The following is a 13,225-nucleotide window of genomic DNA, read 5'->3' on the forward strand; positions in this document are numbered from 1 at the left end:
TGCCAGTACACTTTACACCTAATCCCAGCCTATTACCATCTCGTCTAGCTTCTAATCTCTTTTACTTCTTTTGTTTCTTTTATTCTTTTGTCCGATCGCAGCCCTGCCTTCGATCTAGTTTCTTTTCTTTCCAGTTTTGAAGAAGGGTCCAACCCGAAACGTCAACTCAAATTTCTCTCCACGGATGTTGCCTGACCTGCTGAGTTTTTCCAGCATTTTCTGTTGTTACTTCTGACTCAGAGGCGTATGTGCTACCAACTGAGTCACAACGGAACTATTAACCAGTGGCTTGTGAAAAGTTCCAGCCAACTTTTAGTGGGGGGAAATGTAGAAATGTGCAAAATTTGTAGATTTTCAAAAAAAAGTTCTGAAATTCGCGCAGGTGAGCTGCAGCTCCCAGGGGCCACCAATGAGCTCGCTCCCGTGAGTCCTGTGTGTTTTGCATTAGCAAGTCGGTCCAAAAGTATCTGCGAGCTCCTCCCCTGTGTGTGAGGGAGAGCCCAAGGCTCACATTTCTTTAAAGCTGGAGGAGCGGCGGGTCAGGCCAGCGGCTCGCCAGACTCTCGCTCGCGAGCTGACTATGGGCTGCAGCTCCGCCCTGTTGCCGTGTCTCTGGCTGCTCAGCGCCCTGTGCCTGCGGCGCACTGCCCCCTTGGACATTACCATCCTGCACACCAACGACGTGCACGCCAGGGTGGAGCAGACCAGCGAGGACTCGGGCAAGTGCGCCTCCGACTGTTACGCCGGAGTGGCCAGGAGATTGACTAAGATCCGGCAGATCAAGGCGAAGGAGAGGAACGTGCTGCTGCTGGATGCCGGGGATCAGTACCAGGGCACCATCTGGTTCAATTACTACAAGGGGACAGAGGCTGCCCACTTCATGCACAAGCTGGGCTACGATGCAATGGTAAGAAGGCTGGAAATGCCTGCTTTTGAAACTCTAATGAGACCAGTGTAAGAAAAAGTGCATGTTCCCCTTGTAAATCCATTCTGTATTAAAGAAGAACTGTCTTTCATCATGTTAGGCAAGCTTTTGTTTCTCATTTCCTTTCCAGGCATGAAAGAAAGAAAGAACTTGCATTTCTATAGCGCCTTTCACAATCTCAGGAAGTCCTAAAGCACTTCACAGTCAATGAAGTACTTTTGAAGTGTAGCCACTGTTGTAATGTAGGAAATGAGGCAGCCAATTTGTGCACAGCAAGCTCCCACAAACAGCAATGTGCTAATGACCAGATAATCTGCTTTAGTGATGTTGGTTGAGGGATAAATATTGGCCCCCAGGACACCGGGGAGAACTCCCCTGCTCTTCTTCCAAATAGTCCATGGGAGCTTTAACATCCACCTGAGAGGTGGAGGATGGTGTGGTGTATGTAACCTGTTCCACCTTAAGAAAACTACCTTAAGAGATGTACTACTTTCTCTTGGCTGCTGTATACTGTAATACCGGTGGTGACCACACCGGTATATAAGTGTTGTGCAAGGATTTGCTGGGCAGTTCAGCCCTGACCTTCGACTAGTAAAGACCTGTTAAAAGTTATTCTTGTTGTCTGTGTCCAGTGATTGATCCTAAACATAACTGGGACATACAGACTCAACAGATGGGGCCTCAGTTTAACGTCTCATTCAAAAGACAGCACCTCCAACAGTGCAGCATTCCCTCCGCACTGCACTGGAGTGTCAGCCTAGGTTATGGGCTCAAGTCTCTGGAGCCATGGTTAACATCAAAGAGCTGAACTCCACAGCGCATTGGTAACCATGGCAGTGCAGCTTGCATACCTACACTTTTGATTTGACTGGCTGAGCTAACAGCTGTGAGAAACCCAATGGAGCTTGTAATGCAAATCTTTTCCCCTTTACAAATGCACAATCCCAGCCTGTGGCAAAAGGACTGTTTGTGGGAGCACACTGGGCTGTCCTCTTGATCAGCTGCTCCAAGATTCCCACCATCCACCGGTGTCATAGATCAGTAAAACCTTTAGAAATTGAGTAGGAATCGATATGTGGGTAAAAGTGGAAAACTTTACATGCAAAAAACATGCAGTTTGCCCATGAGATAGGAAGGGGTGTGGTGCTTTTAAAGGCTGGGTACATAACTGATACGTTCTAACTCTTAAAATAGATAAGGGAGAGCCAGTGGAAGTGGCGTATTTGGACATTCAGAAGTCTTTCGATAAGAGATAAGCGTGCAATGTTAAAGCACATGGGACTTGGATAGAGAACTGTTTGGCAGACAGGAAGCAAAGAGTAGAAATAAACAGGTCTTTTTCTGACTGGCAAGCAGTGACTAGTGGGGTACCGCAGGGATCGGTGCTAGGACCCCAGCTATTCACAATATATATTAATGATCTAGACGAGGGAACTAGATGTAATATCTCCAAGTTTGCAGACGACACAAAGCTGGGTGGGTGTGTGTGCTGTGAGGAGGATGCAGAGAAACTCCAGTATGATTTGGACAGGTTGGGTGATTGGGCAGATGCATGGCAGATGCAGTATAATGTGGATAAATGCGAGGTTATCCACTTCAGTGGCAAAAACAGGAAGGCAGATCATTATCTGAACGGCAATAGATTGGGAAAATGGGAAGTGCAAGGAGACCTGGCTGTCCTTGTGCACCAGTCGCTGAAGGTAAGCATGCAGGTTCAGCAGGCGGTTAAGAAGGCAAATGGTATGTTGGCCTTCATAGTGAGAGGATTCAAGTACAGGAGCAAGGATGTCTTGCTGCAGTTGTACAGGGCCTTGGTGAGACCACACCTTGAGTATTGTGTGCAGTTTTGGTCACCTTATCTGAGGAAGGATGTTCTTGTCACGGAGGGAGTGCAGCGAAGATTCACCAGACTGATACCTGGGATGGCAGGAATGATGTATGAAGAGAGATTGGGTCGATTGGGCTTGTATTCGCTAGAGTTTAGAAGAATGAGAGGGGATCTCATTGAAACTTATAACATTCTAACAGGACTAGACAGACTAGATGCAGGAAGGATGTTCCTGATGGTGGGGGAGTCCTGAACCAGGGGTCACAGTCTAAGGATAAGGGGTAAGCCATTTAGGACTGAGATGAGGAGGAATTTCTTCACCCAGAGAAGAACCTGTGGAATTCTCTACCACAGAAGGCAGTTGAGGCCAATTCATTAAATATATTCAAGAAGGAGTTAGATATATTTAATAAGAACATAAGAAATAGGAGCAGGAGTAGGCCATACGGCCCCTCGGGCCTGCTCTGCCATTCAATAGGATCATGGCTGATCTGAATCTAGACTCACGTCCACTTCCCTGCCCTCTCCCCGTAACCCCTAATTCCCTTATCTGCTAGGAAACTGTCTATCTCCGTTTTAAATTTATTTAATGTTGCAGCTTCCTCAGCTCTCTGGGGTAGCAAATTCCATAGATTTACTACCCTCTGAGTGAAGAAGTTTCTCCTCATCTCAGTTTTGAAAGGGCAGCCCCTTATTCTAAGATTATGCCCCCTAGTTCTAGTCTCACCCATCAGTGGAAATATCCTCACCGCATCCACCCGATCAAGCCCCCTCACAATCTTATATGTTTCGATAAGATCGCCTCTCATTCTTCTGAACTCCAATGAGTAGAGTCCCAACCTATTCAACCTTTCCTCATACGTCAACCCCCTCATCTCTGGAATCAACCGAGTGAACCTTCTCTGAACCGCCTCGAGAGCAAGTATATCTTTTCTTAAATATGGAAACCAAAACTGCACGCAGTATTCCAGGTGTGGCCTCACCAGTACCCTGTATAACTGCAGCAAGACTTCCCTGTTTTTATACTCCATCCCCCTTGCAATAAAAGCCAAGATTCCATTGGCCTTCCTGATCACCTGCTGCACCTGCATACTAACCTTCTGTGTTTCATGCACCAGGACCCCCAGATCCCTTTGTACTGTAGCACTTTGCACTTTCTCTCCATTTAGATAATAACTTGCTCTTTGATTTTTTTCTGCCAAAGTGCATAACCTCACACTTTCCAACATTATATTCCATCTGCCAAATCTCTGCCCACTCACTTAGCCTGTCTATGTCCTTTTGCAGGTTTTTTATGTCCTCCTCACTCACTGCTTTCCCTCCCATCTTTGTATCGTCGGCAAACTTGGATATGTTGCACTCGGTCCCTTCCTCCAAATCGTTAATATAGATTGTAGATTCTTAAGGTTAAAGGGATCAAGGGATATGGGGAGAAAGCAGGGACAGGGTACTGAATTTGGATGATCAGCCATGATCTCATTAAATGGCGGAACAGGCTTGAGGGGCCGAATGGCCTACTCCTGCTCCTATCTTCTATGTTTCTGTTTTCATAAGTGAGGAAACCATGCCTGAAATTAAATTGAGCCTGTTCTACAAAAGGAATAATGGCAATGTTGTTTTATTTATATTCATTCCTGGGATGTGGGCATCACTGGCAAGGCCAGCATTTATTGTCCATCCCCAATTGTCCTTGAGAAGGAGGTGGTGAGCCGCCGCCTTGAACAGCTGCAGTCCGTGTGGTGAAGGTACTCCCACAGTGCTGTTAGGCAGGGAGTTCCAGGATTTTGACCCAGCGAGGATGAAGGAACAGCAACATATTTCCAAGTCAGGATGGTGTGTGACTTGGAGGAGAACCCTGGAGGTGGTGCTGTTTCCATGCGCCTGCTGCCCTTGTCCTTCTAGGTGGAAGAGGTTGCGGATTTGGGAGGAGCTGCCGAAGAGGCCTTGGCGAGTTGCTGTACTGCACCTCTTTTTTTTCCATTTTAACAATATCTTAGTGCAAATTTATAGAGCACACAGCGGAGATTAGCCACCAAACCTTGCTGCTTACAATCTGACCTTCTACGTTGTGGGTCACTATTCTACCTGGCATGTCACTGGTTACTGGGAGGGAGTGTATTGCGGAGTAGTGTGAATGTAAGAATGCGGTAAATTGTACAGTTTAGAGCTCCCAACGAGTGCTTCCCGCGACAGGTCACCATATGGGAAATTTGGGCAGAGATGACACCTGTTTTATGTCAACGTCTTATACATAATTTAGCAAAGATAAGATTCATAGAATCATAGAAAGTCACAGCGCGGAAGGAGGCCATTTCGGCCCATCGTGTCCGCGCCAGCCAACAAAGAGCTATCCAGCCTAATCCCACTTCCCAGCTCTTGGTCCGTAGCCCTGCAGGTTGGAGCATCCCAAGTGCACATCCAAGTACTTTTTAAACGTGGTTAGGGTTCCTGCCTCTACCACCCTTCCAGGCAGTGAGTTCCAGACCCCCACAAGCCTCTGGGTGAAGACATTTCCCCTCAAATCTCCATTAAATCTTCCATCAATTACTTTAAATCTGTGCCCCCTGGTTTTTGACCCCTCTGCTAACGGAAATAGGTCCTTTCTATCCACTTTATCTAGGCCCCTTTATCTAGGCCCCTCATAATTTTATACACCTCAATAAGGTCTCCCCTCAGCCTCCTCTGCTTCAAGGAAAACAGACCCAGCCTATTGAGTCTTAATTTAAATTCAGTTAATTAAATAAATCTGGAATAAAAAGCTAGTATCAGTAATGGTGACCATGGAACTACTAGATTGTTGTAAGAACCCATCTGGTTCACTAATGTCCTTTAGGGAAGGAAATCTGCAGCCTTGCCTCAGTGGTAGCACTCTCTCCCCTCTGAGTCAGAAGGTACAAGTCCCACTCCAGAGATTGAGTACATAATCTAGGCTGGAACTTCAGTGCAGCACTGAGGGAGCGCTGCAGTGTCAGAGGTGCCGTCTTTCAGATGAAACATTAAACCGAGGCCCCGTCCACCACCTCTCGGGCCTACTTCAAACAGCAGGGGAGTTCTCCCCAATATATATTCCTAAACCAACATCACTAAAAAAACAGATTATCTAGTCATTACCTCATTGTTGTTTGTGGGACCTTGCTGTGCATAAATGAGTTACTGCACTCCCTACATTACAACAGTGACTGCACTTCAAAAGTACTCCATTGAATGGGCAGCACTTTGGCATGTGCTGAGCTGTTCTAGAAGTACAAGTTTGTTCTTTCTATCTGCATGGCTTGGCTCTGCCTGTTGGAAGACTTGCCAGGGGGATAACTGTGCGCTTGGCTGAACACCCTGGGACGTAGAGCAGGACTTTCAAATGGGGGCAGGGCACAACCCCCACCCTCCAAATGATTAAATTGATGACCGTTAGATTTAATAAGTGCCAACAAACCCCCCCTGAGCAGCTTTATAAAGCAGGTGTGACACCTCACTGGATTTAAGGTCTATGTGGTGTCGAACCACAGCAGTGTGAGACGACCCAGCCCTCCCCCACTCCCCAGAGGGCTCAGGGTGATCTGCACTTCAAGTTTAGCATTGCTTGGCACTGCTGCCAAACCTATAGTGTACATGCACCTTTCTGCAAGTAACATTTGCAGCACCCCCTGAGGTGTGATGGGATGGGGCAGAAGTTCCAATTCTTTTTGACGTCTTTACTTGTTTCTTTACAAATACATCTCTCTCTCTAACGTTTCACCTCCCCACCGCCCCCCCCCGCCCCCAACCCCCACTCTCGTTTATCTTCCTTGTCATTATCTTTTCTGTTTTTCCCCCCTTTACTGGGTTTCTTTTTGTCTAGATTTCCTGCTGGTTGAGTGAGTGTCCATTTGCTCAAAGGGTATTTGCCTGCCTGTGTACCTGTTCTTGCTGCGATGGCTTTGCACGCTCGGACGAGCAGAATGTTTGATGTGACAGTCACCCTGCGGTGCAGGTGGGTAGGGGAGAGGACAGCTAGAATTTCCAGGGGGAGAGGGGGGAATCATTCTGGTGGAAGATTGGTGCAACCTCCACGTTGGTGTTTTTATGGCCTTGTTAGGGAATCCCTTTGGGATCACCCCTTCTTGAGTATGTCAGGCCAGATGTTGTACTCCTGTCTTTCTTTTGTCAAACCTGCCCTCTCCATTCATTGTGAGGAAGGTGGAGGTGTGCGTGTGATATATGGTGAATGGGGATTCATTATGTGGCTCTCCCAGAGGCCTATGTTCTTCTTTGTGCATTTTCTTAAAGTTTTTTTCCCACTCCAACATATACAGATTATAAAAGCCTTGGGTTTAGCGCATGACCTTCACGCCTCAAAGTGTCACAAGGTTGACTTTGATAAAATGCTAACAAATCAGAATTCAACGGTGCGAATCCACAAGTCCATTTGGGGTGATGGTTACCGAAACATAGCGCACGTTGGAATGTTGTACAAGTGTGTTAAGTGTCCTTGGGTGAACTTCGCTGATCGGAATGTATAAGCCAATGTGCCAACCCACTACATCAGCTCCAGAAACAATGAGCTCATGAGTTTGAGATTTTTCTTTTTGCTGTTTATAACGCACACTGGTTGTTGCATTGGCATTAAATTCTCATGTGATCTACTTAACTAAATTATTAATCCATCTATATATATAACAGAATTTGTCTGTTTGTCTGTCTGTCTGTCTGGCTATACAATCAAAAGTTGTAGAGCGTACCTACACGCATGTTATATCAAAAGAAAGCTTATCGTTAGGGGAGTCTCATAGGCATATTTACTTTTTGGTCAGACAAAAATTGTTCGGACAGTATACAAAAAACGTTCAAAAATCCTCAAAACTCCACTCATTACCGGTTGACCAATCCTACCTCTCATTAGCGTTGAGTGACGTGCTGGTTGACCAATCCTACAGTTCAGTTACCTGATGGTTGACCAATCGGTGCATCACGGGCGGGACCTAATCCTCCAGTCTCCCCAAACTTCGCCGCCATTTTTTTCATCCCCACAGACAGCCAAACAAACCCCCACATTGCAGCTCCGGGACCGGCAGGTGAGTTTACACACAGCGGGCGGGGGAGCGGCAGCGGCCGGCCATCAACCGCGCCACCCGCAGGGGAGCTCAGCTGGGGTCCGTCTCGGCCCCAGAGCCCAGCCGGGCCTGAAGCGCTAGGCCCCACATGGCCGGTATCACAACGGCACCGGGCCTCAGGCGCTAGGCAGGGACAGGGGGCGGAGCGACAGAGAGGGGGAGGGAGGGGAGGGAGGGAGTGAGTGGAGAGGGGGAGATGGAGGGACAGAGAGAGGGGGCAGACAGGGGCAGGGAGACCGCGCGGCCCAAAATTGCCCTGGCAACGCCGGGCACCCCGAGCTAGTTTAGAATAAATAGGTTAGTTACTCCTAAAGTAGTGTATTTGACATGACCAGCACAATAAAAATGGCGTCTAGAATCATAGAATGGTTTCAGCACAGAAGGAAGCCATTCAGCCCGTCGAGCCCGTGCTGGCTCTCTGCAAGAGCACTTCAGTTAGTCCCACTCCGCCGCCATTTCCTCGTAGCCCTGCAAATTTTTTTCCTTCAGGTAATTATGCAGTGGACAGTGGTTCAGATGAGCGAACCGTGATGGAGGAAAGGATTTCTGATTGTGTTTAGCAAGGTGAAACATAGAAACATAGAAGATAGGAGCAGGAGTAGGCCATTCGGCCCTTCTAGCCTGCTCCGCCATTCAATGTGATCATGGCTGATCATCCAAATTCAGTACCCTGTCCCTGCCTTTTCCCCATCTCCCTTGATCCCTTTAGCCTCAAGAAATATATCCAACTCTTTCTTGAATATATTTAATGAACGAGCCTCCACTGCCCTCTGTGGCAGAGAATTCCACAGGTTCACCACTCTCTGGGTGAAGAAATTCCTCCTCATTTCAGTCCTAAATGGCTTACCCCTTATCCTTAGACTATGACCCCTGGTTCTGGACTCCCCGGCCATCAGAAACATCCTTCCTGCATCTAGTCTGTCCAGTCCTGACAGAATTTTATAGGTTTCGATGAGATCCCCTCTCAATCTTCTAAACTCCAGTGAGTATAAGCCCAATCGACACAATCTCTCCTCATACGTCATTCCTGCCATCCCAGGTATCAGCCCGGTGAATCTTCGCTGCACTCCCTCCATGGCAAGAACGTCCTTCCTCGGGTAAGGTGACCAAAACTGCACACAATACTCAAGGTGCGGTCTCACCAAGGCCCTGTGCAACTGTAGCAAGACATCCTTGTACCTGTACTCGAACCCTCTTGCTACGAAGGCCAACATACCATTTGCCTTCTTAACCGCCTGCTGCACCTGCATGCTTACCTTCAGTGACTGGTGCACAAGGACACCCAGGTCTCTTTGCACTTCCCCTTCTCCCAATCTATTGCCATTCAAATAATAATCTGAATATCACTAAGAAGTGGATCACCACTGTGTTAAGGGCTGGGCATCCAATAGATGCAGCAGCTAAGTGGACCGAGGGAAAGGAACACAAGAAGACCTTAGAGAAGGCAGTTTGGCTGATGTGCTTTAAAAAGCAGGTCCAGCTCTTGGAGGGGCTTGTTGCAGCACAGGCAGTCGAGTTGAGGGAGTCAGCCCTGGAGATCCAGGACAAGGCTCTTGCGGGGGAAAAGTTATTAGTAGCTTTACAGGCTTTGAACCAAGAGAGAGTACATTTAGTAGGAGAACACAAGGCCCTGTTGGAATACCTATGGTGCCAAGTCACCGAGGCCAAGGGAAACGAGTTCAGGTTGTGGGAGAAAAACGCCCGCTTGGCAAGGCAGATCAGGGAACAGGAAGAGAAAGTACAGGAGGTAAAAGCCGCTTACAAGCTAGCAAGTGAACAATGGTTTGAGGAGGCAGTCCATGGCCCCTGTAGAGAAAGGATAGAAAATCTGAGCCGGGCCCTCTGGAAGGCAAAAGGCATGGTATGCTTCATAAGCCCAAAGGCAGGCCAGGCAGATTTTATGGGGAACGAGGGGAGGACAGTTCCAACATCATCGGTGGTGCCTAGGGACGACCCGGTTGAGAGAGAGAAGACCTCACGGCCACCACCCATAGTGCCAAGTTTCAGTGAGGTTTGGCAGCAAGGGGGGATGGAACCGGGTGTGGAACCCAAAGTGGAGCCAGAGGTGGAGGCGGAGGTGGAGCAACCCCCGCCCGAGAGGCCAGAGCTGGGACCGATGTGCCCAGCGCGGCATCGGAGGTTCGGCCCTCCCGCCAATGGCGACATTGAGGGTCCCCTCCAAAACCAGTTTGTGTTACCCTTTGACACCCAACAGCTCAGGGTTATGGTCAACCATATCCCGAAGCTTTCTGCCAAGGGAGACCCCTCGATCCACTTCAGGGAAATAGAGCAGACCGCCAGCGTCAACGACTGCGATGACGCTGAGAAGGCCAAGATCCTGCTATTCTCCCTGGAGAGTAATCTCCTCCAATCCCTCTCTGACGAGTGTAAAAATGGGCAGAGCGAGTATGAGGAGCTTAGAGATGCGGTTCTAGAGGCCATGGGGATGGATGAGGGAAGTCCCTTGTCCCACGTGGAGAAGACGATCCAGCTTTCTGGGGACACCCTGCAGGCTTTTGCGGACCGGCTATGGCCGGTGTACCGGAAGGCTTGCCCGGGGACGCCCGGCCGGACGTTCCTGAATGGGGATTCCCTGACGCATTGGCTCCGTTGCCTGGTGGCGAACAGCTTGCCACAGGTCCGGGCCAAGGCAGAAGGCTGCTTCGACCCCAAAGATCCCCAGACCATGGAGCTCACGGCAATTAAGCAGCTAACCCTAGCCTACAAAAACGGCAGGGGAGCCGATGCACACCCACCCAAGGGGAAAGTGCATGAGATAAAACCAGGAGTGCAGAGTAGGAAAGAGTGGCACCAGGAAGGGAGTAACCCCCCCCCCCCCAAACACAAAGACCAATTGTTACCGGTGTGGGAAGGATGGTCACTGGCGGAAGGAGTGCAAAAACCCTTGGAAGGATAACAAGGGAAAGCATCCCACAGCCCCAGCCCAAAAGGCGGGGGTAGGGACCCCTTCCGCAGAGGTGTCGAGTCACTTTTGGACGCCATGAGGTCCTTACTGACTGGCCAGGGGAGAGTAGCAGCCGCCACCGGTGCTCTCACCCCGTCAGCCCCATCCAACCCACAGCCATGACTAGAGCCAGCGCAGCCTGTTTACCTGTGTTCGCTCTGATATGATGAGTGGAGGAGACCCCTTTTGGAGATGGAGGTGGAAAAGGTGACAGGGACCTATCTGTTGGACACGGGGGCATCATGCACCGTGGTCTACTCAGCTAACCCCATCACCTCACCTCTCTCCAGCGGGGTCCCAGACAGTCTATCGGGGTTCACGGGTAGGGAACAGGCCGGCTCGGTTTCCATCCCGCTCGCCATTCAGATAGGACCGCTCCGCTCCAAGTGGACGTGTGTCCTGATGAAATGGGACATGGAGGATGGAAGAGGGATCCTGGGAGCCGACTTTATTGTAGGCCACGGGATCCTAGTGGATTTGAGGAATCACTGCCTTTGGGGTGCAGGAAAAGTAAAGAACGGTGAGATCGTAGTAATCCCGGGCAAGGAAGAGAAGGGGACCCTCTGCACCATGAAGCCCAAAGAGGATTATAACCTCGGGCTCATGGTCAGCAACACCCCACCAGAGTGCCAGGCATTTGTGCAGGCCCACCTGGCCACATTTGCCACTCACAAACATGACTGCGGGAGGGTCACGGGGTTTGAGGTCAGCATAGACGGGGACCCCATGGGCCGACCACAGAAACAGTTAACTTCCCCAGGGAAGCGGAGCCGGACATGGAAGCAGCCATGTCCTCGTTAGTACAGCAGGGAGTTCTGAGACCGATAGCTACCCACGTGAATTCTCCGTTATGGCCGGTCAGAAAGCCGGACAATTCCTGGAGGGCCACGGTGGACTATCGGGTGCTCAATAGCAAAATCCCAGCCTGCGCACCCACAGTAGCAGCAGTTGCCGACCTCATCGGGAGTATTCCAGCATCCGCGACCACTTTCACGGTGCTGGATATTTCAAATGGGTTTTGGTCCATTCCTGTAAGGAGGGAGGATCAGTACAAGTTTGCCTTTACGTTTAAAGAGCAACAGTACATGTGGAACTGTTTGCCACAGGGCTTCGACAACAGCCCCAGCATTTTCCATTAGTGCATGGCCGACAGTTTGAAGGATTTTAGCCAGCCCAGACAGTTGGTTCAATATGTGGATGACCTGATCCTGTTCACTGATTCGAAAGAGGAGCATGGCCCGCTATTGGCCGAACTGCTGGAGCTGTTAGGACAGAAGGGTTTCAAGGTAAATCCCAAGAAGGCGCAGATCGGCCAGCAGGAGGTGAAATTCCTCGGTCTGACCGTGCGCGCTGGAGAAAGGGCCATAGATAAGGCTAGGAGGGAGGCGGTAGAAGAACTATCGGTCCCTAACACAGTAACGGATATGAGGTTATTCCTGGGGCTAACCGGGTACTGTAGAGGTGTAAGATTTGCAAAATTTCTGCATTTCCCCGAAGGCTGTTATTAATAAACGGGACCCTGCGTGGACATTTTAAATCAGAAAGGCTACCCAAGATGGCGTTCGTGCCTCGTGGCAGAAAGCCTGTGGAATTTTAAAAGGGACTCTGTAAAGCAGACAGCTTGTGGATCGAAACCAAAGCTGCAGCGTCTGTGAAACCAGACAGGACTCTGAATTATGCATTAGACCGAATTGGAGACAAATCTAAATTCAGTTTAGGCCTATAGTTAAGGCCATCAAGCAGTCTACATATATAATCGGAAACAGATTAACAGAGCCATCGAGGCTGGACAGGCCCATCAAGGAACTTTCATGACAATACAAGTCGATTATCGGGCTGGTAGATGCAATTACCGGCCATCTAAAACCAGTTAGTATGGATTGCTACCATTATTTAAAATAGCCCGCCAAGATTAAGACAAAGAACTAACCTGATTTGGCACACAGATAAGGGTTTTCGAAAAAGGTATAATTGAAGGCCCCCCGGGTAGCAATCGATGTGCTGGGTGCTGCTGCTCTTCTCTTCTCTCTCCACTCTTCGGCCCATCGCCCTCGTGGCTGCCGCTCTTTCCCCGTCCCGCGCTTACCCCCTGGCCTTTGCCCGTGCTTTTTCCCCACTCCATCTGGAATCACCCCGGCACCGGGTTGGGCGGACATGGACAATTCAGGCCAGGCGAAGCAGGACGCGACGAGGGAAGGCCACCTGAGGAAGGCCGGCTGAATAAGACCAACTGAGGAGACGAACGGAGGGGAGGCTTCGAATTATCTGGCCTTCAGCCTCAGCCGACCTTCGAATATCTGCACACCAACTCAAACTGTCGGCTGGCGACGAAGAATCATCCCTGCAATGTAAAGTACCCAAACAGAGACTTTAACTTTGGGGTACTCGAACCTGGACGACGCCCTCGCAGCGCCCGGAAA

The 13,225-nt window shown here is 49.6% G+C and overlaps 1 protein-coding gene across 2 annotated transcripts in view; it reads left to right on the forward strand.

Moving 5' to 3' along the window:
- The first annotated feature begins 425 nt into the window (after positions 1 to 425).
- The window catches only part of nt5e (5'-nucleotidase, ecto (CD73)), a 114,338-nt gene continuing 101,538 nt past the window's right edge, over positions 426 to 13,225 (forward strand). Inside the window, exon 1 of one of the 2 annotated variants that reach the window (XM_085982060.1) lies at positions 426 to 907. In XM_085982060.1, the coding sequence (XP_085838186.1) occupies positions 581 to 907 (327 nt within the window). In that variant the 5' untranslated portion in view covers positions 426 to 580. The remainder of the gene's footprint in view (positions 908 to 13,225) is intronic. The other variant, XM_085982059.1, reaches the window with a different exon arrangement.

The sequence above is a fragment of the Somniosus microcephalus genome, chromosome 3, assembly GCF_052327205.1.
Source record: "Somniosus microcephalus isolate GS21.2 chromosome 3, FLI_Smic_1.0, whole genome shotgun sequence".
Classification (NCBI taxonomy): domain Eukaryota; kingdom Metazoa; phylum Chordata; class Chondrichthyes; order Squaliformes; family Somniosidae; genus Somniosus; species Somniosus microcephalus.